General features: G+C 35.4%; 1 protein-coding gene across 2 annotated transcripts; it reads left to right on the top strand.

The window, feature by feature from the left end:
• Positions 1-4355: 4355 nt before the first annotated feature.
• nucks1a (nuclear casein kinase and cyclin-dependent kinase substrate 1a) lies at positions 4356-18128 on the top strand. Of its 2 annotated transcripts, none has more exons than NM_001004601.2 (8): positions 4356-4612; positions 7736-7785; positions 7951-8050; positions 8632-8678; positions 10489-10638; positions 12334-12486; positions 15520-15678; positions 15867-18128. In NM_001004601.2, exons 1-8 carry the CDS (start codon positions 4596-4598, stop codon positions 16106-16108), a joined length of 918 nt encoding a protein of 305 aa, NP_001004601.1. In that variant the 5' UTR covers positions 4356-4595; the 3' UTR covers positions 16109-18128. The 2 variants fall into 2 exon arrangements, 1 of the variants encoding a protein (NP_001004601.1); XR_012386768.1 differs by having other exon boundaries at positions 4371-4612; positions 12334-12699; positions 12756-15678.
• Positions 18129-24080: the final 5952 nt, after the last annotated feature.

Below are 24080 nucleotides of genomic sequence, written 5' to 3'. Positions count from 1 at the left end.
TTCGATTACTCAGAACACAGGAAAGGACAGCATTTTGTTTGTGCTTTGCTGGTTGATAAATCATTCAGATGGATTAAAATTTCAATTTCTTAGGTCAGACCCTGTTATAGTTATTTCAGCGAGCTGGCTATGATTAATGAAACAAAGTATTTAGATTTCTGTAATTTATTGTTCATTATGTAATATATTTTCAGCGCCTATTTTTATTTTCATTGCAGTTATTTTATGCCTAACTCTGTAAATTCATGTTAAACACATACTTTGAGACAGGAAGAATGTTGAAAAAATATTTGGTGGAGAAAAATGATTTTTGTACTAATATAAGAGCAGTTAAAACAGACCGGTCAATTTTGACCGGAAACACGAAAGTAAGGGGCAGGATGTGAACACAACAGGAGGGTTAAATTAATATTTTCTATAGGACTTTACAATATTCTATTTGTGCATACACATTAGATTAGTCAGTACTGAAGTCAAATCTGAAGCTTATCTAACAAAATAACTTACAATAATGGTTCAAAAATTGGTAGGCCAAATTTATATGTTGGGGAAAAATATTAAATAAGTTTTTTAAAAATAGCAAAAATCAATCAATCAATAATTTTATTGTCGGCTTAGTCCCTTTATTAATCCGGGGTCGCCACAGCGGAATGAATCGCCAACTCTCGCCTCACAGCAAGAAAGTCGCTGGGTCGCTGGTTAGAGCCTCGGCTCAGTTGGCATTTCTGTGTGGAGTTTGCATGTTCTCCCTGCGTTCGCGTGGGTTTCCTCCAGGTGCTCTGGTTTTCCACACAGTCCAAAGACATGCGGTACAGGTGAATTGGGTAGGCTAAATTGTCCGAAGTGTATGAGTGTGAATGAGTGTGTGTGGATGCTTCCCAGAGATGGTTTGCAGCTGGAAGGGCATCCATTGCGTAAAATATAAGGTGGATAAGTTGGCGGTTCATACCGCTGTGGCAACCCCAGATTAAAAAAGGGACTGAGCCGAAAAGAAAATGAATGAATGAATATTATTACCCCAGGTTATATTTCAGGGTAAAATGTCAGAAGAAATCAGTATTGTTTGTTCTTACAGATCTATGTAAAATGACTTTCTTGGTTCCTGTACGTAAACCATTCTAGACTCTCTCAACCTTCATATTCATTTGTGATTTTGAGGAGAAAAAATATCTAAAAGTGAAAACAAACTAAGAACATTTCTGAGCAACGCTTTCAGTCAAAGGCATAAAAGCAAGCAAACAGATTTGAGGATGGTCAGAGGAAAAATAAATATCTTGATTTGTTATTTTTCTACTGCATAATCCTGTAGGAAATCAATATCATTTGGTTCTTATAGGCCTATGTAAAATTACTTTCCTGGTTCCTATATGTAAACCTTTCTAGACCCCCTCAACCAGACAAAAATATCTAAAGGTGAAAAACTAAGAACATTTCTTAGCAATCCTTGAAATTAAATTAATAAAACAAAGCAAACAGATTTGAGGGTGGTCTGGGGGGGAAAGTCTATATTTGTTATTTTTCTATTGCATAATCCTGTAGGAAATTAATATTATTAGGCTCTTATAGACGTATGTAAAATTACTTTCTTGGTAAAGCTTTCGAGACCCCCTCAAACTACAAATTCATTTGTGATTTTGGGGAGAAAAAATATCTAGGAGTGAAAACAAACTAAGAACATTTCTGAACAACGCTTTCAATCAAATAAATAAACCAAAGCAAAGAGATTTGATGGTGGTCTGGGGGGAAAAGTCTATATTTGACTTTTTTCTATTGCATAATTTGGTTCTTATAGAACTATGTAAAATTACTCTCTTGGTTCTTATATGTAAACCTTTATAGACCCCCTCAACCTTCATATTCATTTGTGATTTTGGGGAGAAACTGAAAGCGAGACGTGACTTTTAAGGGACTGTTTAATATGAATTTATTAATCATTCTTACTGTTCAATGAAAGCAAATTGTCGTAGTTTATTAAAGACGCAAACCTCTCATTGCACGACAGCTGCACCTTCAGCAAACCTCCTAATTCATGCAGCACGAGGACTTTATGATTGTTCATGAACGTCAAAGGGGCTGATCTGTTCTGCAAAATATTTGACTTCTTGTCACTGCATATCAAACGACTTAAACGATATAACTAAAGAAATCTCCACTGTGCTGAGCGAGAGCGCTTCTTAATGAACAGCGCATCATCGATGACGTAAGCGTGCCCAGGCCCGAATGTAATGTGAACAGCGCATCATCAATGATGTAAGTGTGCTCAGGCTCAAATGCGATGTGAGTGCGGGCCGTCGGAGGGGACAAGCGTGCTTTGGCCCGGTTCAAGGCAATAGGGATGGGTCGTTCATCAACGATTCGTTCATTTTGAACGAATCTTCAATATGACTCGGGAACTACGAGTCCTCTTAGGAAATGATTCGTTTATCCGCGCGTGCGCACATTTGTGCAGGTAGTATCAGTAATTTCAAGTCTTCATCATATTGGCAGAAGCCAATCATATGCATTTAGAGCCGGAAAAAGAATTGATCCGCTCCCCTCTCCAGTCCTCTATCGGGTCTGAGTCACTCGTTCATCACGAGCCAATCATACGCGTTTAGAGCCGGAAAAAAAAAATTTATTCGCTCATCTCTCGAGTCCTCTATTGGGTCTGAGTCATTCGTTCCTCATGGGCCAATCATACGCGTTTAGAGCCAGAAAAAGAATTGAACCGTTAATCTCTCAAGTCCTCTGGTTTGAGTCATTCTGTCACGTGATAAACGAACGATCATGGCTCCTATCGGCTTAGACTGTGCATTATATGTGACTGTCAGTGTAACGTGAATAAACCACTGACATTTAAAGACATGAAGAGGTGAGCTGAGCAAAGAGACAACAATACCTTCATAGACAAAACAGCAGGTAAACATTGAATTATTATTTTCTTCTTCTTATATTCTATTTATGACTTATTTGTCGTGTGATCAACCTTTTGGGCTAGTTGTAGATGTGTTTGGATGCAATTGGTAACATTTTAATAATATTTTTGCATATTGAACTAAATTAACGAAATGATTCAAAAAAAGATTTGTTCATCTTGATGAACGAGACTCAAAGATCCGAGTCAGTAAAATGATCCGAACTTCCCATCACTACAAGGCAACTGTACATAGTGTGAGTACGCCCTAAGAACATGTCGGACCAATGCTTTCAACTAAACAAATAAAACAAAACAAACAGATTTACGAGTGGTCTGGGGAGGAAAAAGTATCTTGATTTGTTATTTTTCTACAGCATAATCCTGTAGGAAATCAATATTATTTGGTTCTTATAGGATTATGTTAATTTTACTTTATTGGTTTATTTTACGTAAATCCTTCTAGACCCCCTCAAACTACATATTCTTTTGTGAATTTGGGGAGAAAAAACATCTTAAAGCAAAAAACTAAATACATTTCTGGGCAACACTTTCAATTAAAGGCATAAAAGAAAGCAAATAGATTAGAGGGTGGTCTGAGGTGGAAAAAATATCTTGATTTGTTATTTTTCTATTGCATAATCCCGTAGGAAATCATTATTTGGTTCTTATGGGCCTATGTAAAACTTACTTTCTTGGTTCCTATACGTAAACCTTTATAGACTACATATTCATTTGTGACTTTAGGGAAAAAAATATCTGAAAGTGAAAAAAAACTAAGAACATTTCTGAGCAACACTTTGAATCAAATAAATAACCCAGGATTTAAGGGTGGTCTGGGGGAAAAGGGATCTTGATTTGCTATTTTTCTATTGAATAATCCTGTAGGAATCATCACTGAGAGCAATGGGAATTGTGAAAAGCTAAGGAAATGATTCAAAAATGTATATGTTGTCCAAATAAATAAATAAATTGTACATTTAAATTATGATTTGTAATAAGTTAAATGATATTAATAACAGTTAGCATAATATTAGCAATAGTGTTGTCAAATAAATTAGCTGTGAACACAATTCAGCTCAAAAAGTCAGCAAAAATGATTCATTTGGGGCTCTCAAACCTTCAGTCGTGTGCTGTCGCTTGCATAAAGCGCTTATTCACTGATTTCAACTTCATTTCAAAGGAAACAAGCACCACAAAGTTGTTCTACACTTAAACTGGGACATCTTGCATATCGTAAGGGCCTCTTTTTGTTTCTGAGCCATGCTGTTCAACCTATCCGCAAACGAGGGGGAGGGTAAACGCTTTGGAGACACGACGTTTGACAGACAGCCTCGAAAACCAATGACAAATCAAACAACTGTTCAAACCGGCCAATGGCGTCGCTCTCTGGGCAAATCTGACCAAGCGGGCGGGGTTTGAACGAACACGCCCCGCCTTCCGTCCAATCGTTAGGTTGCGCGAAGGCTGCAGTTTCAGTTTGTTTTATTCACCATTTTGAGTAGCTGAAGGTAATATTTAAACTAAATACCTTCGTAGAGCAGGAATACCTCCAGCATTGTTTAGTTTTCGTCACAGGGAGAGGACGTTGGTTTTTTCGACGTGCCCCCTTGTGTTTTAAAAACACCACGTTTTGTTTGCATTTACCCTGCTTTTCTTTGGCTCCTTTTCACAATTTTAACCGCTACAGTATTCCTGCAAAATGGCAAGACCAGTGAGGTACGTGGGTTTCATTCGTCCTACTGATGGCTACTGCATGCACGCTGGCTACTAGGCTTCACGCATGTGCCAGGCATCCTTAGCTTCTTGTTTAGCGCTCGGATTTTGTAACATTTTGGCTCGTTCGTGCATGCATTTTGCTCGTTGTTTCTTCCCCAGTGACGAAGGGCTGTGTTTTATGCTCGTGGCTACACCATGCACGGTTAAAATCCGCATTAACCGGGATTCTGCAGCGTGATGTTTCTTGTGCATCACCTACCTAGATTTCAGATTATATGTGTAGTGTGAGAGGCACTGAAAAAGGCTTCATGTTTCCTTGTAAGCCAGTGAGAATATGGCTTCCCATTCATCCTCGCCAGAGCTTCAGGAGGGGAAATAAAATCCCGCTGGAGGTGCTCGTTGGCCCGTTCGTGTGATTTTTGCAACCTGTAATGCGCACATATTTGGGCGAACAGCACGGTTTATGCGGAAACAATAGATTGCGAAAGCGCGTTGGTGTTTTTTTTTAAGGAAAGCGCTTTTTTGGTTTTTTTTCGATAGCGGTAAATTAACACGACGCGGGTGACGTCAGAGGGGGGCGGGGTGCCTGAGAGCGACCACACCTCCCGTGTGGAGTTTCTTATGTGCAAAACGTGCACCTAATTCGATGTTTAATCTTCGTGTTTTGATTTTAAACGACATAAATTGATTACTGCATATGAATGTTTGTTAACTGCGTCTACAGAATACGGTATAATGTTATACAAATAGGGGAAATGCCGCGCGTCGTCTTCACGTAGGCTGTGTCGTTTGTACAGAGAAAAAATGTCGCGCGAAGGCCTTAGTAAAACATTCGCCATAGTAATCTTGTTAATATGTTCGAAAATGACTTCAGTTCGCGAAGTTATTTTAATTATTAAACAAATTATTTCACAATTTGAAGAAAACAAAAGTGTTTATCCAATGTGATGTTTTAATTTACATACAATTTGTAAAAAATATATGGTATTTTGAACTATTTGTATATAAAATAATTTAGAAATATATACACACATACATGTATGTATGTATGTATATATATATATTACATACACACCTCTCCAGAGAGAGGGGGTGTTTATGTATGTGTATAGATAGATAGACAGACAGATATATTTAGAGAAAGGTCTGTGAATGTATATGTGTGTATATACATAGTTGAAGTCAGAATTATAAGCCCCCCTGTTTATTTTTCCCCCAACTTCTGTTCAACGGAAATAACACTTTTTTCCAACACATTTCTTAAGTTCTAATAACTCATTTCTAATGACTGCTTTATTTTATCTTTGCCAAGATGACAGTAAATTATATTTTACAAGATATTTTTCAAGACACTTCTACAAAGCTTAAATGGACATTTAAAGGCTTGACTAGATTAATTAGGCAGGTTAGGATAATTAGAAAAGTTACTGTATAACAATGGTTTGTTCTGAACTCTTATCGAAAAATATATATAGCTTAAGGGGGCTAATAATTTTGGCCTTAAAATGGCTTTTAAAAAATTAAAAACTGCTTTTATTCTAGCCGAAATAAAACAAATGAAACTTTCTCCTGAAGAAAAAATATTTTCAGACACAATGTGAAGTTTGATTTAGGAAATATTAAAAAAGGAAGAAAAAAATCAAATGGGGGCTAATAATTCTTCAACTGTATGTATATATATACATACATACATACCTACAGGCACACACACCTCTCTCATTCTCTCTCATTCTCTCTCATTCTCTCTCATTCTCTCTCTCTCTCTCTATATATATATATATATATATATATATATATATATGTATATTTATATATATATATGTATATTTATATATATATGTATATTTATATATATATATATATATATATATATATATATATATATATATATATATGTATATTTATATATATATATATATATATATATATATATGTATATTTATATATATATATGTATATTTATATATATATATATATATATATATATATATATATGTATATATATATATATATATGTATATTTATATATATATATATATATATATATATATATATATATATATATATATATATATATATATTTAGAGAGAGAGCTGTATGTATTATTTAGTTTTTAAATTTAAAATGTCAGCCGATATTTATTCTTGTCTGGGGGTCAAGTTTTTCTTAAATTAAAATGGAAAACAGATGAATTTGTATGGTAATTGGGTTTTAGAATATTAAAATATATTTATATAGTAGTTTTAATTAATTTCTTAACCCATTTTAAGTGTGATTTTTAACAGTTTCTAATTTAATCTCTTGTAAATTTTGAATGCTTTGGAGCTCAGAACATAACTTTGCACTTTTTTTAGAATCACTTGGCAGAGTTTGTGCAGTCCAAAACAATCACAAATCTGAAGTCGTGCACCAAATTTGAAATTGATATCTCACAAAAAGTGCAAACCATTATGATGTCTGCTAAAAGTAAAATGTATGGGAACGAACTAGGAATAAATGACTAAACCATCAGAGGGTTTTAAATATAAATCAATTGACACATTTTGAAAATTTTCTTAGAGGTCTCTATTGATGCCATGGTAGAACAAATCCAAATATTTTTGCTCAATCGGTTAACAATTAGAAGTATTTTTCACTAAATGTTACCGCTAACAATAGTTTAATGGTTTTTTAAAAAAAACTATCAGAAACTAATAAACCAGTTTTTACTCAGAATGATTAAATATAAATGTGTAGATTACTGTTTATATGTTGTCATCCTTTCTAAATTGATTATTATGAATTATTGCAAGTTCTAATCCAGAAATTGAATCATTTAAAGTAACTTGTGGCTTTTCAGTCCTCTCAACACCGAGTCGGGCCTGAGTGGTTAAATGGGACAAGACTGCAGTATTAATGAAACCCTCATTGAAATGCTAATTGAGGAACTGTTTAACGATCATTAATTCAAGTAAACATAATGAAGCAAGGCATGTTAAACGAGCTTTTCGTTTCCTGAATAAATGCTGACCACTTTCAGAAATTCAGTGAGCCTTTAAAACAGGAATTAACGTCGCTCTGCTCACAAATGTGTCATTGGGAAGATGTTTTGCATGTATTCATACATATTTTTTTGTCTTACAGGAACAGAAAGGTGGTGAATTACTCCCAGTTTAACGAATCTGATGATGCAGGTAATTAAACCACCTCTAAAATGCATTGCATTAACTTTCAGGAAACTGTTAATGTACTCATGTTTGCTTATTACTGCTCTGCAAGTCGTTTGATGACCTCTCATGCATAATCTATTTGTGTGTCATGCTCTTTAATTGTATAATTAATTCAATTTCTGCCTCCAGATGAGGATTATGGAAGAAAGGAGAAGGAAACCACCAAGAAGATACGTGCTCCACCCCGTGAAAACAAGCACAAGAAGTCTAAGAATTCGCAGGAAGAAAGGCAAGAATCTGTCTATTTTCAGCACGCTATCAAAATAAATGTAAAATGTGCTCAGAGATATAATCAAGGTTCACAAAGAATGTGCAATGGGGTATTGTGTGTGTGTTTATTTATATATTTATATATATATATATATATATATATATATATATATATATATATATATATATATATATATATATATATATATATATATATATATATGCATACATACATACATACATACACACACACACACACACACACACACAGAGATGTTATAAATATATATATATGTGTTATAAATGTACTACTAAATATATTCATAGACAATAGTAGCAAGTGTTTACCAAATAAACTAATCCATGATTTATTAAGGGCAAAATATGAATAATGCCTTGTAAATCTATTTAATACATGTCCAACTGTGAGATTTTTGCATGTTCCGATCTCTAGACATGGTAAACCTTTTTGAGATCCATTTTCTCCTTGTGACCCACATATGCAACGGTTAATTATAACTAGGAAAAAATGCCACATACAAGGACATTCTCCTTCAAGGATCAAACTGCTAACGAATGTTTTCTGATTTTTCCCCACAGCGAGGATTCAGATGAAAAACTGACCAAATCCAAAAATGATTCGGCAGGTAAATTACGCTTTATCTTTATCTCCAGGGCTGCACTATATTGATCAGGCCTGGGTGATTTTTGCCTAAAATCTAAATATTAATTAATTGAGTATTTTAATTCTATTACGATTAATGAATGATTGTTTTATTAATTTTTTTTTTTTTATTATTTATCTTTTTGCCCTCATAGTTCACTGACTGGTTTTGTACAGGCAGGGTTCATACACATGTTTTTGTTTTTTTACAAAAATTCCATAACTTTTTACCGGGAGTCAATTTTTCATGACTTAATATTTCATGTAATGTTTACATATACATGGTAAATCAGAAGAAACGTTTACATTTTATTACAGCATATCATAAAACACGCAGTTAGTTTCAATTAATTTTAATATCTGTATAAAATAATGTGAGAGCATGTTTTTGGCCAAGAAAAGAAGTAAAAACTAACCTCCATTCCAGTAAACAGTTATGTGTCAAACTAAATTTAGTAATCTTAATAGTTTGTTAAACTGCTAAGAGTAGGTAAAATTGCTTCTCTTTTAAAGCTGTGATTACTCTGCACTTTTCGCTCCATAGACTTCATAGGCATGCGTTTCTGGCCTGCTCCATTCGCAAGCACGTGTTTTGCATTTCACTGCGTTCGAAAGTTCAAGCTTGGCGAATTCTTACCTGTGAAATCACATCAGGTGATCGCGTGAGACCAATGGAAGATAATTTTAAATAAGCAATTTAAAATATGGAGAAATTGTTCACTTTTGTTAATGTCTAATCAGATTTTCCATGACTGTATAAACCCTGACAGTAAATATGCTCGCATATTACAAGTGAGGGACTTCTGAATGAAGGATGCATTACTTGATTATTACATAATTGAAAGAAACACAAACTATCTTCAATCTATTATTTGCTGGATATCAACTTTAAACAACTGAAATTCACATTACCTAAAACGAACTTCTTATAAAAAAAAAAAAAAAAACTGGAGCTCCTTCACGAGACTCAACACTAAACACTTGCTCCAACGAGCTCACGGCTGTCCCGCAGCTCTCAGCGCCACCTGCGCTCGTCATCACCACCAAACCGACCAATCACAGCTTCTGCTCTGCATCGTTGTGACGTTTAGTTTCATTTTTTTGAAAGGTGCATGGGTATGCGACCACACACACAAGTGGGGTCACATGTCTCCACACACGATAGGGAAATTAATTGAAAAAAAAAAAACGACCTGGAGAAATTAGATTGATTATAGGGTCTGAATATTGATTTTGATTCATTTTCAAATAATCGAAACATTGCGATTATTTTCTTATTCTGTAATGGATATTATGATATGAATACAATTTCACCAGATGACTTGAATATTGCTAACTGGAAAGCATTTTAAGTTTTTGACTGATTGGATGATTCTGTAGATCTGAATCATCTGCATAACATATAATAAACAATCAACTAGCATAGATAAATCCAATAAAGAAATTATACACATAGAATAAGGTGTTAAGAGTCTTACAGTATTCATATATACAGTAATTTTAATAATCAATTCTGCATGGTCTTCGTGGGATAAATATTTCAATAAATTCAATCATTAATAAAGTTACAAATTATACAATTTCTTAAATCTGAATGCTTTTAAAATCCTCATACAGGTCAGAGGTGTTAAACACATGCTAATTATACATTACAATACAGATTTAGCATTGCACATCCTGTGATGCAACTATTTCGAATGATCACATTGCAATATCGATGCTTAATGTTGTGCAGCTCTAATTTGATCCAGAAAGAAAGAGTTTAATGTAATGAGCGTCTTCTGGTCTTTCAGATGACTTCGGTAGCGATGAAGACAACGACTTTGGAGAAGAGCAGGAGGAAGATGGAGGAAGCGACTATGGTGATAAAAAGGCTAAAAAGGGAAAGAAGCCAAAGGTGGAGAAGCCTGGCAAAAAGTCACTGAAGAGGAAACGAGGTGGAGGTAAGTCGCAGATCGACATTAAAAAAAATGTCACTTTCCCTTGAACTCTCATGCATAAAGCATGAAGCGGCAGGTGCTAAGCTATCAGCATAAAGGCTAGTCTTATTTTCAACAATAACCGCCTATTTAAGACCATCTGATTGTCACCGATTAAGTAATAGATCATGTAACACAGTGTAGTAACAGAAATCCTTAAGTGCTTAAATATTAATCTACAGTTTTTCATATATGTTATTTGCCACACTAGCATAATGCTGAAAAATTTAGAAAATGCAACTGCAACATGCTCAATTTTGACTTTGGATGTAGGCCTGTCATGATATCCATTGTCTGTTGTGCGATTATATTGCAACAAAATAAATTGATGAATGACATTATTGTCATCTTATTATATATTGCCAGATTGAAAATATAATATCATCACAATGCAAGTGCACACTTCCAAAGAACACATATTTTATTCTTAGGAATAGATAATTTAATTATAGTCATTTTTAACAGTTTAATAATCGGCCATTGGAATCAAGTGTGAAAACGCATAACCTAAATAAATAATAAATGTTAACAAAAAAGTGCAAGGTGAAGAGGAACAGAGGCTGCGATATCTGCTACCAGATCTACAGTGTTTTCAGTTGTCAGAAAAATACTATAGTGGGTTTTCCGCGAGGTCTTCAAGTCTTAAGTCTAAAATTAAAAAATCTAAATTTTTTGCCTTAAAGTTTTAAAATTTGCTGTTTTAGGTCTTAAATATTTTTACATGATGTCCATGTAATGCAACATTTAATGCTCATTTAAATTATTTTTGTTGTTGTTGCTTTGTTTTCGTGGTGTTGTAGTTCTTTATTTCACTAGTCCAAATTTAATTTGTGGTACAACTACAACTACAAATGAGGCCAACATGCAACAGCCAATCAGCTTTCTGTTATTGAACTCAGTGCGCTCGGCGAATGTGACGTCATTGCAGAGTTTGCAGTGGTTTGCTTTGGGTGCAAACGGCATGATTTCGGCTGGCCAAGCGCACAAAATATTTTGTGACTCGTGCGAATAGTTCGTGCGGTGCTGCGTTTCATTTGAGTTGTTTCTCTGTTTATCCATCTGACTTTATGGTGGCTTTCTTTTAACCACCCCTGTCATTTTAAAGAGCCTCGTCTGTTTAACGTATGTGCGCAGTCAGCGAAGGTGCATGATGCGGAGCCAGGGGAAAGTAAAAATCAGCCTTAAGATGTTTGTTTGTTTTTTTTCCTCTAGTTCAATGTTGCATCTAACCTGTCTTCAGTAATTTTGTGAAATTTTTTTTTTTTTTTTTTTTGCATTTTCTCTTGGTGCATGCGTGTTTTTGATATTGTAATATAGGTCTTAAATTGAATACTTGATGGTCTTAAAACATCTTAAATTTGACATTACGATATCAGCAGAAACCCTGTATAGTGTGTTTAACCATACTGACAGTTGGCACCTCCAATAGAGATGGAGATGATGCACAATCAGCTAAAATGTTGCTTGAATTGCTTTTTGTGTATGGACTATATATATTGCAACATCATAAATGATTGAGGTCATGTCCATGTGTTGTGTGGTAAGTCCATATATTAATTATTCTCACAGGCCTATTTGGAATAGGTGTAGAAACGCACAACTAAATGAGAATAAATGATGTATTTGTGTGTGTTTTTGACAATTGTGTGTCCTCTGCAGATGATAGTGATGATGATAAAGAGGTGAGCAGGAAACCGAGGCAGGTGAGACAGGCTGCGTCAAAGGCTGTGTCCAAACAGAGAGAAATCCTGCTGGGAGACGGAGGCAGTGAGGATGAGGAGAAGGATGAGGAAGAACAGGCCTTCCTGGACCGTAAGTGTCATCATCATTATCTTTTATAAAATTCCTCATTGTTGAAGCTTGTGGGGAAGAAAGTCTTTTTGTTTTTATGTAAATTAAATCTTGAGGCATTTAAGGGTGCACTAGTCTGTCCAAATTGTGCCCAGGTGCGTTTCCCGGTTTGACCAAGTGTAATGCTGTGTTCACACCATATGCGGAAGGTGCGTCAAGCACAAGTGATTTACTGTTAAGTCAATGCAAATTCAATGCGCGAATTGCACGTTTTGCGCAAATCACTCAAGTTTTAAAATCTGAACTTAAGCGGATATTCGCCCCGCCTTAACCAATCAGGAGTTTGCTCTTGTGGGAGCGTAATTGTGACGAGGGCCTGTTGTTGGTGTCCCAGGGGAAATCCTCAAGCTGACGCCTACAACAGTTCATCAAACTGGGCTCGGCTCAGTCAGAAGCACCGCTGAAAGCCTCCGTCATTCAGGTTAAGTTTCTGGAGGAGTTTGAGCTCACAGAGCTGGATTCACCTTTGAAGGGATCTAGTGGACTCAGACACGGCCCTAAACGTATCGACGCTGTTTTTTCAGCCTTCATAAAGCACAAACACTGTTATTTAAAAAAAAAAAAAAAAATCCATGTTAGCCATTTAGCAACGAAGCTAGAGTTATGGGCAGACAGAAGCCCTGCTCATCATGCGAATCCGCGTCTGTTCTGAAGTGAATTTGATGAGCGAATTAAGCGGATTTGATGCGCGAATGAAGCGAGTAAACTTAAATTTTCACACGGCTATTTACGTACGATTTATCCGCACGCTCCGTGTCTGGTGTGAACACAGCGTGCGTGCTACGAATCGGGTCCAGGCGTGGTTCAGTTGGCCAATCCTGGCCAAGTTGGAAGAGGTGTGCCAGAATGAGGTTCTGTTAGACTTAATACACTTGTAGTGTGAGTGCAAAAGGCGCCTGAGCCCGAAACTAAAGACGAGACGTGACTTTTAAGGGACTGTTTGATATGGATTTATTAATTATTCTTACTGCTCAATGAACAAAAACTGTCATAGTTTATTACGCAATGACTTTATAGTATTTGACTGCGTGTCACTGCATCCCAAGTGACTTAAAGCTGAGCGAGAGCACGTTTCTTCCAGTTAAACTGAACGGTTGCATCAATGACGAAAGTGTGCCCCGGCTCGGAAAGTAAAATGCAATGAGTGCAGGCTGTTGGGAGGGGGGATCAAGCGTGTTTTGGCACGGTTCAAGACAACTGTACCTAGTGTGAATTAACCCTAAAAGGAAAATGTTCTCACTATTTACTCACCCTTAAGTGGATCTAAACCGTTGACTGACTTCTGTTTAACACAAAAGACAGTATTCTGAAGAAAGCTGCAACCATAACCTGTAACCATTGACTTACATAGTATTTGTTTTTCTTACTATGGAAGTCAGTGGTTACAGCATACTTCAGAATATCTTCTTTCGTGTTTAACAAACAGGTTTGGAACGAGGCAGAGTAAATAGTGGCATAATTTTCATTTTTGAGTGAACTATCCCTTAAAAATATACTGCTTTTTCCCAGCAGATGATAAAACAAAAATCTATATCCAAACATTTAATTGTTGAACCAGTAATGGACAAGCACATATGACGGATCCAAAACTAAAATGTCACTGATTTTGAATAACATAAACTTTTAAATATAGATTTGAGCTTGCTAATTCTCTTTTTAAAATTGAATAAATAGATTATTAGGGTAGTATGTAGAAAAACGTCACACCGCTGATGCTGTACAGAAAATGTTTTATATTTGTATGTGTGCCCACTTCAAAATCCTGTTTCTCTGTTTTTTTTTCTACATATAGGTTACAAATAATATCAGCATTTCACTTAAATCCATAAAAGTAATTTCTCCCAAATTTCAAGTGGAAATATTGTCATTTGGACCATTTCTTCAGATGATTATAATTAAATAACAAAGTTTCATTTGGTGCTATTTAACCAAATATTGATTTATCTTCAGCTTAATGTAGTGTTGTCAACACTGGAATACGGTACCATTCCATACTGAAATTTTCCTGCATACTGAAACCTGCTAACATTTCAGCGCGTTCTTAAACGGCGCTGATTTGCCATTATGTTCAGTCATCAGTTCATTGAACTCACCGCTGTATACTGTGTAACTACAGATATAGGGACGCTGGAATATTTTAAAGCCATGAAGATCAGTCCATTCATCAGCAGATCACTCGGATGTCAGCTGATTTAATAGACTATGAGATCTTCGCGGCTTTAATACGCTCCAGTTCCCTGTATCTGTGGTTACACTCCATAAACTGAGGTGAGTTTGGTGGACTGATGACCTTTACAACCAGTCACAGTCATTTCTGTTGAGCACGAGAACACGATGGCAAATCAGCGCTGTTTTAGAACGCACCGTTCTTACGTTTTTAAAATTCCAGTATCGTGACGACACTAGTTTAATGCAAAAAAAATCTAAATGGCATTGCTATTTTAAATTAGGAAGAATTTATCATTAGTTAGAAGAAATAAATGAATATCATTACATGCGAACAAGTAGGTTTCATTAGTTGATGTATTTACTATCATGATAGGAGTATGAACAATACTTGTACATTTTCATTATTTGTAAATCACTTTTTCCAAATGCCTTATTGATATCCAAATTCATGCTTGTTAACATTAGTTAATGTACTGTAACATGAACAACTGTATTTTCATTAACTAACATTAACTTGCATGAACAAATATGTAATGTATTGTTCATGATAGTAATGCATTACTAATACAACCTTACTGTAAAGTGTTTCTCTAAATTGTATATGAGAGATGTGTGTGTGTTTCCCAGAGATGGGTTGCGGCTGGAAGGGCATCCACTGCGTAAAAACCTGCTGGATAAGTTGGTGGTTCATTCCGCTGTGGGGACCCTGGATTAATAAATTGACTAAGCCGACAAGAAAATGAATGAATGAATATGAGAGAAGCTGTGAATTTCCAAGTGGTCTCTCTTAAAATGTGAATCTTCAATTTTTTTTTGGTGCTGCAGAAGAGTCAGGCAGTGATGAAGACTTCATGGTTGATGATGATGATGACAGCGATTATGGCCACTCCAAAAAGAAGGGCAAAAAAGTGGTGCCAAGAGGTGGAGGACGGAGAGTGGAGAAGAAGGAGAAGAAATCCCCCAAACCCCGGCTAAAGGCTACAGGTAAGCAATAGCACTCTTGAATATTTAGGATTTGGGAAAATAAAGGGCAGATATGATAAATAGTATCTAATTCTTAATTAAATAATCAGTTAAAACAACATGTGTGCATGTTTTTCTGTTCTAAAATATAGCAAATATGAACGTAAAAGTTTTGAACAGTAGTGCTAACATGTCTGTTTGTCCCTCAGTGAACCCCAGCCCTATGAAAGGCAAAGGTAAAGGGCGCCCGAGCGCAGCTAAAGCGCTGGAGAAATCCTCGCCTAAAGATGAAGAGGAAGCCGAGAGTCCCGCTGAAGATGAAGAGGAAGACGAGGTGGAGAAGAAAGAGTCTCCTCCATCCAAAAAGACGAAGGATGAAGCCCCCGAAGACGAGGAAGAAGATGAAGAAGAGGACGGCTCAGAAGAGGAGGCTCCATCCGGGGAAGACTAGCCATGCTAATAACAGCGGCCCTTTCTTCTCTTTCCCTTTACACTCTCTTCTCCCCTTCTCTGCTTTTATTTCAGTTTATTTTTTTGAGTTTGTTTGCTTTTTCAGATATTTTTTTTTCAGTGTCTGTTGTGGCCTGGCTCAACGGTTTGAACTTCTTTTCTTTTTTTCTTTTGGCCTGTATTTTCCATATCGCAAAGGACTTTTCCCAGAACTTGTGAGCGTATATATCTATATATATTATTGAGTAAAATGTGTCTGAGTCTGTTTATTTATGGGTATATAATCTTGAGGGAAGCCCATCGTTCCAACCAATAGCGTCGCTGCTCGCCCAGGGGTAATCACATGACTGTGCTCTCCAAAAAAATATTAATAATGCTTTTTGCGCTCGTTCATTTCTGTAACATGTATTATAAAGCTTAACGTCCACTTGCCATTGTTGCGACTGATGGTCCTCTTTCTTGAAGCACGTTTCTGAAAATATTCGTAAAACTATTCTTACGTGAATTATTGCAATAGCCATGAGGTTGCGTTTTAAAACTTAATTGCGTGTTTGGCTGCAAATCGATAAACCTTCACAGTTCATTTACTCCAATTTACACACAATTGGAAATTTAGTTCATAAATCCGAATTTCTAACAATTTTACGGAAAAAATAAAAACCCATTTTTACGTATGAGTAGTTTTGCGACAATGTTTCTGAATGAGGTCCAATGCTTTTGTGTATTAGTGATTTCTCTCTAGGAAGCCATTCGTTAGGAAGTTTCGCAATTCGTAATAGTTCACAGCATTTTTCTATAACTAGTGGTTCGTTTTTGTAATTATTCCACATGCGCTCACTGCTCTTTGCGGTTAAAGATGGAGAAACTGGTATCTAATGCTCATGTTTTCACAATTACTTTTGTCGTCGTCGTCAACGTCGTACACATGTTATCCAGGGTTTGCGACTCAATTTTAGTTTTACCCTTTTTAAATAAACCTTCTCTATCCGTGTAGTTGTGAACCATAATGCATTTAGTATTTTAATAGAGTAATATGTCACGTTGTCATTAGGAAAATATTTTTGATTGTGTTCGTTGCACACTATAAATGGGAGTAAACATGATAAATGTGCGATGTTTGCTCCATTTTTAAGTGCAAGTTTTTTTTTTGCAAAACTATTTTCGCTGGTCACCAACATGCATCAAGCTAAACTCCTTTTAAGCCGTAAATATTCCTTCAAGAATCATGTTCTGATGTCTGTAATGTACGTTTGTTTATTTTATAGATATATTTTCTTGATCATCTCTTCTAGAAGCTGCAGTATGAATGCTTTCATCTCTTTTCTCAAACGAGGGGCGCAGTGCGAGTTGGGCCTTAAAACGGTTAATTGTAATCTAAGGTCTCGCACACTTTCTGCCTTACAAAGCCTGTGTTTCTTTTGTTTAAATAGTCACTGCGAAGCTAAACATTCAAACAGCGAGGGTGTTTTTTTGACTCGTGCCCTTTTCGTCCTGAGATTGTATTGCCAAACGTTGAGGGATCTCTTCAACTGCGCAACTAACGTTTTAAAGAGTCGAGTGTTGTCCTTTAGCCCTGGATCAGATGTGCTGTCGTGACGCATGTGCACTGTGAGGATAGAGAAGAATTGTATTATTCATACTTTGTGTGTTTGCTCGTATATATATTTCAGTTGCTGCTTTTTTTTTTTTTATTCCAGACACGTTTGATTTGTATCCCATGGTGCATTTTAGGGGGGGCTTTTCCGTCTACAGCGCATACATGGCATTCTAACACGGTTCGATCCTTTCTGCCAGGCGTCTCTGAATATTTTCCACTTGTGCTGTCTATGAATTGGTTTTTAACCTAGCTGTCCAAAAACATGAATGTTTTGTTTTTCGTGCTTGATTTTAATTTGAAACTATTTTTTATTTTATTTTTTTGATTGGTTGGTTGGTTTGTTTCATTATTCCTCCTCAGATTTTTTTGTATTGTTTGTTTTTTTTTAAGAAAAAAATAAAATGTATCTTCATTTTAATGAGAATCTGTTGTACTTCTACTTATTTTTGGTGCAAAATCGGTTTTCAATTTTTAAAATGTGAAACTCTGGGTCTTCGCAGGGTTTTAAAATGTCTTAAATTTTAGGCCTTAAAGTCTTAAATTTACAGAAATATTGTGTTGTAGATCTTGAATCATTTTAAACAGGTCTTAATTTATCTTTCTCCAAGTAAAACTACCCAATCTGGCTGATGCCCAATCACCTGATGATGATGAAGATGCATGCAGCGAAATTGGACCCCTCCAGCCATACACAAACATCACAGATTTCAGGGGAAGACAGGTGACCTATAGACAAGACACCTGTAATCAATCTCAACTTTATATGTATATATATATATATATATATATATATATATATATATATATATATATATATATATATATATATATATATATATAGACACATACATACATACACACGTTTTTTTTGTTGTTTTTTTTTGGCAAAGAGATGCCGTTCACAACTGCTGTTAGACAATTTTGCAGCAAATTCTTCCAATTAAATTCCCTAATCAGGGAAAGAAAATTAAAGCAACCCAATCCTTTACATGATCTTCCATTTATTACGTAAACTATTTACAGAAGCAACCGGGTCATTCAAAAAATTCTAAGTGTTTACCCCTTCATTTTAAATTTCACTCATATAGGTCTTAAATTTCATTTGCAGAAACCCTGGAAACTCGGCTCATTTAATAGTTTTCATAAATTAAAACCACATTCCTGTGTTCAGGTGGGTTTCCTCCGGGTGTTCCGGTTTCCCCCACAGTCCAAACATGTGGTATAGGTGAATTAAATAAGCTAAATTGTCTGCAGTGTATGTGTTTAAATGCAAGAGTGTATGGGTGTTTCCTATTGTTGGGTTGCAGCTGGAAGGGCATCTGCTGCATAAAACATATGCTGGATAAGGTGGTGGTTCATTCCGCTGAGGCAACCCCTGATTAATAAAAGGAATAAGCCGAATGCAAGAAAATAAATGAATGAAAACCAGTGGTTTTAGTGGTTAAAGTTTCCTCAGTGAATATTGGTTCGTCCTTTATGCGGATTAATCTGTTATGACAGCATTCAAAGTGTATTTCAAGAGTTCATCCAAAACAAATATGAGGAATGAAGTTAAGGCTGGATATTTATATTAAATTTGAAATCGAAATTAGTTTGTGAAACTTCACTTTGTTTAGACTTTTGGTAGAAAAACAATCACTGCACACCTTTCATTTTCAACCAGTTCAGTTGTTTATAATAATCTGATTGAGATTGAAAAAGCTTTGATCTGTTTTTTGAGGTCAGTCAGTGTTTTGCAGTGTTTAACATCTGTAATGAAAACATTATTCATGGCTGTCGGGATAAAAGCTTCAACCTTCTTAGCTTTAATTAAATTATTAATCAAAAACTAGGATAATGTTTTATAAAGATGTAGTTCACCCAGAAATCCTAATTGTTCCTTTTTTTCTCCACTCAAACCTGTTTTTCTGATCCATTGTACACAAAAGAAGATATTTTGGAAAATGTTGCGGGCAAAAATAGCCGTAGACTTGGATAGTTCGACAGGATATAAAATCATGAAAGTTTAGAGCCACTTGAGGAGATATCCATTTTTTGAGTGAGAATGTTTCATTTCTCTTTAAGAATGTTAAATGCATCCTGCAACCATTTTAAATCCTGTTAAGCTTAAAGATGAGACACCTCACTTTGGTGTCTGCGTCAAAGTAAAATTAGTATTAAAAGCACGCATCTGGTTCAATGTTTCCAAAAACTTTTCTGAAATAAAATGTCAAAATATGGATGAAATAAGAGACTAAGCCGAAAAGCAAATGAATGAATGAATAATGTCAGAATGTCATTCAGTGTACACTCTGACAAACACTCATGCAGAGTAGACTAATGTTTTAGTTTAATCACTTACACTTTTCTCAGCTTACATCAAACTTAACAAAATATTAAGTTCAATTTTAGTAACAAAATCATTTGTTGTCATTTTCATAATATAACATTCAATGCATTCTGAGTCATTTATATATCATCAATTGATTCTTGTACTAAATAACCTGACAATATTTAGGACAGGGGTCACCAACATAGTGCCCCAGGTAGCCCGCGAGGATCACATGAGTTGCCCGTGGCCCTGTTATAAAATTAGCTCACCATAGCACCACATACCGCTGCATCTAATATTTTTTTAGCTATTCTTTTTAAATCACACTTGCATTGGTTGATATTTATCTGTTTCCAATCATTGTTGACAACTATTGTGAGAAATCATTAACATGATCAGTGTCTTCACATAGATGAATATCATTAATTATTAATAACATATAATTAAAAGTAAATTGAGCAAATTTGTTATTAGGAAGTGTGTATCAAACTGGTAGCCCTTCACACTAAATACCCAAGAAGTAGCTCTCAGTTATCAAAAGGTTGGTGACCCCTGATTTAGGATGATAGCATGATATATAGAGGGGTCTTTGACCCATGATGAGTCTAAAGATTTAGTATAGTTTTGTAAATGGATCCATTCATTCATTCATTCATTTTCTTGTCGGCTTAGTCCCTTTATTAATCCGGGGTCGCCACAGCGGAATGAACCGCCAACTTATCCAGCAAGTTTTTACGCAGCGGATGCCCTTCCAGCCGCAACCCATCTCTGGGAAATGTAAATATATCATTTTTATTTATTTTGGTGCTGGATTCAAGCAATTTAAGAAAAGCTTGTTATAAGAACTCCATTAGCATCTTCTCTTCTTTAAACATCCAGATCCATCCCAATTTAAAGGCTTAGTTCATCAAACAAATGCAAATTCTGGCATCATTTCCACATTCTCCACTTGTTCCTTTCTTCTGTTAAACACAGGAAAGAAACAGCCATGGTATTTTGGGCTTTTTTCCAACATTATTCAAAATATTTTTGTTTTGTGTTCAACAAAAGGAAAGAAACTGACAATTGAACCGCTTGAACATGAGTAAATAGTGAGGACATTTTCGATCATGGGTGAACTATCCCTCACGGAGATGTTCTGGCCTATGTTCAGGGTGCAAATCATACATTGATGATCAGGGCTGGGGGTGAGTTTGTGTTGGTTTCTGTAATACATGCTCATGTTTTGAGGGATATTTAGTGTATTCTGGCCTTGAGTCACCTCTGATTAGCTATTTTAGAGGTTACTGTAGGTCAAACTATACATCTAATTTTTACTTTTAAGATATATGAAGATACCAACTCATGTTTTACAGAAAATAAAGTCTCTTGATCTGCAGTTTCAGACTGTTGAATGACTTCTCACATAGACTGACTGGCACGATTATGCATCGAAAATAGGATGAACCGTTATGCGGTGGTCAAAAGTATTGACATCTTAATAATAGAATTATTAATTAAGGTACAGATCAGAGCAAACTATTTAAAGGGAAAACCTCCCCATACATCCGGTTTTGATTTCCTTCAAGGGGGATAAAAATTATTAAATAGGGTGGTCAATTAATTAGGGGGCCCCCCAAACCCCGTTTAAATCACCTCCTGCGTATATCCACTGAAAACACTGTCCATCTGTAAACAGAAAACGCAGTTAACGCATTGATAGAATGTACAGAGTTTATTTTATTTGTCATTTTGGTTTCCGTGCACATTACTATGGCAGTCAATTAGAAGAGCAGGTGTGATACTAAATTCTAACACACGGTGTCAGTGTTTACAACATAGTGTTTGTTGTTTAACGTCTGTTTCACAGATACTCGAGAGATGTTTGGGGAACCATCAGTGGCGCCCCCAGAAAATTTTCTTAGGAGTGTCCCGAAGAGGCCATACCAAATCTTGGGGTGGCACACAAAAAAATAATGAATTTAGTATAATGTTATATTTTTGTTTCTGGTCAATGAAATAATGTGGAATTGATGCATTTAATTAATTACTCTTGAAGTATTGCAATTTATTCATTGAAATAATTCAGCAAGTACTTGTGCAAACCAAATAAAACAAAACAATATTTAGTTAAAAACACTTTATATATATATATATATATATATATATATATATATATATATATATATATATATATATATATATATATATATATAACTTTACTTATTTTTAACATAATTGTATTGTACAGCATGCCATGTCTAATGAGTTAATTAATAAAACAAGATTAATGAGTTAATAAAACAGACAACTGAAGAAATTGTACAAAAGGCATTCCAATATACACACACACAATCACTATGCAGACCCTAATAATATAATGTATCCATATTCCTCTCTGAGACACAATATTATTAAGTAAGTAATGTTATTAATACAGCTTTTTCTATTAATGTACCTTAAGGTAAATATACATTGCCATTGCTGTCTATTGAAGGTGTGTGCATGCTGTCCATTGCGATCGGGGAGGGGCAGTGAACGTCAGTGTCACCAATCAATCCATAATAATTTAGGGGCTGCATTTTATTTATTTATGCATTCATTCATTTATTTTTTGAAATATTTTACATTTGTGTAAGTACATTTAAATTAATAATACCAACAGCAAAGTCACTGGGGTGGCCACAGCTTGCGCAGGGGTGGCTGTGGCCACCCCTTGGGGGCGCCCCTGTGAACCATGAGCATTACCAATAGACCCCATTAAAATAAAAAAATAAAGTAAGTAAAAGCAGTTACATCAAAAAACTTAATTATTTACCAGGGTCGTCAGAAAAAAAGATGACAATGTTTCTGAGAACTGTGAAGGAAGTTTAAAGGCTAGAGGTGCAAAACAAACTTACACAGTGTGAAATATTGTCAAGTAAGCCTGCTTGAATGTGAGAAACAAGACCTTCAAAAATGAAGTGGTTTCTGTTATTTTTAGCATCTAAATTAATCTTTAAGCATTTACAATATATCTAGAGAAGTTTTTTGTTGTTGTTCTGTTTGCAATTGGGAAAAAAGTTGTTAGCAAATCAAAATTTTAATTAAACTGCATAAATGCATGTGTTAACTTTCATACCAAGTCAGTGTATATAAGCTTTGTGTACACTGTAAGTGTAAATGTAAATGTAAATGTGTGATACAACGCCTTCAACCCACATGTGACACTCTATTGTAATACAGATTCAACGTTGGGTTGAAATTGGAGATATAGCCTACTCTTGATAAATGTGGATTTCTCAAAAGGAAATAAAACTGAACCATCCACATTTTTGCACTCGTGGGGAAGAAGTTAACACAATGCAGTGACAGTTTACATGAGCAAAATGACAGACAGCAGATGGATAGAAACAAACAATAGGTATATATGTAATTCAGCCACACTGTAGGGTTTTCAAGCATTAACCTTCTTTTCAAGGTCATGCCACAGCGTCTCATTTGGATTCAGATCAGGACTTTGACAAGGCCACTCTAAAACCCTCTTTGACAAATGAACGGATAGATGGAAAGACTACAAATAAGTGTAGTTGGATGGTTGGATAGATAAAAAGTCAATATGTATATTAAATGATGAGTAGAAAGACAGACAAATATGGAGGGATGAATAGAAAAACAACAGATTAGTTGGACGGGTGGAATAACACCAAATAGGTAAGTATGGATGGATGGATGGATGGATAGATAGATAGAAAGAAAGAAAGAAAGAAAGAAAGAAAGAAAGAAAGAAAGAAAGAAAGAAAGAAAGAAAGAAAAAAAGAAAGAAAGAAAAAAAGAAAGAAAGACAGGCAGACAGACCATTGGGTCCATTAAAAAAACTGCCTTTTTAAGGTCATGCCACAGTATCTCAATTGGATTCGGGTCAGTACTTTGACTAGGCCACTCCAAAAACTTCTTTGACGAATGAACGGATAGATGGAAAGACTACAAATAAGTGTAGTTGGATGGATAAATAGATAAAAAGACAATACGTATATGAATGATGAGTAGAAAGACAGACGAATGGGTGAAGGGATGGATGGAAAGACTAAAAATAAGTGTAGTTGA

Source organism: Danio rerio, chromosome 11 (genome assembly GCF_049306965.1).
Source record: "Danio rerio strain Tuebingen ecotype United States chromosome 11, GRCz12tu, whole genome shotgun sequence".
Lineage (NCBI taxonomy): Eukaryota > Metazoa > Chordata > Actinopteri > Cypriniformes > Danionidae > Danio > Danio rerio.
Note: the sequence above shows the minus strand (reverse complement) of the source record. Positions and strands in the feature narration are given on the sequence as shown.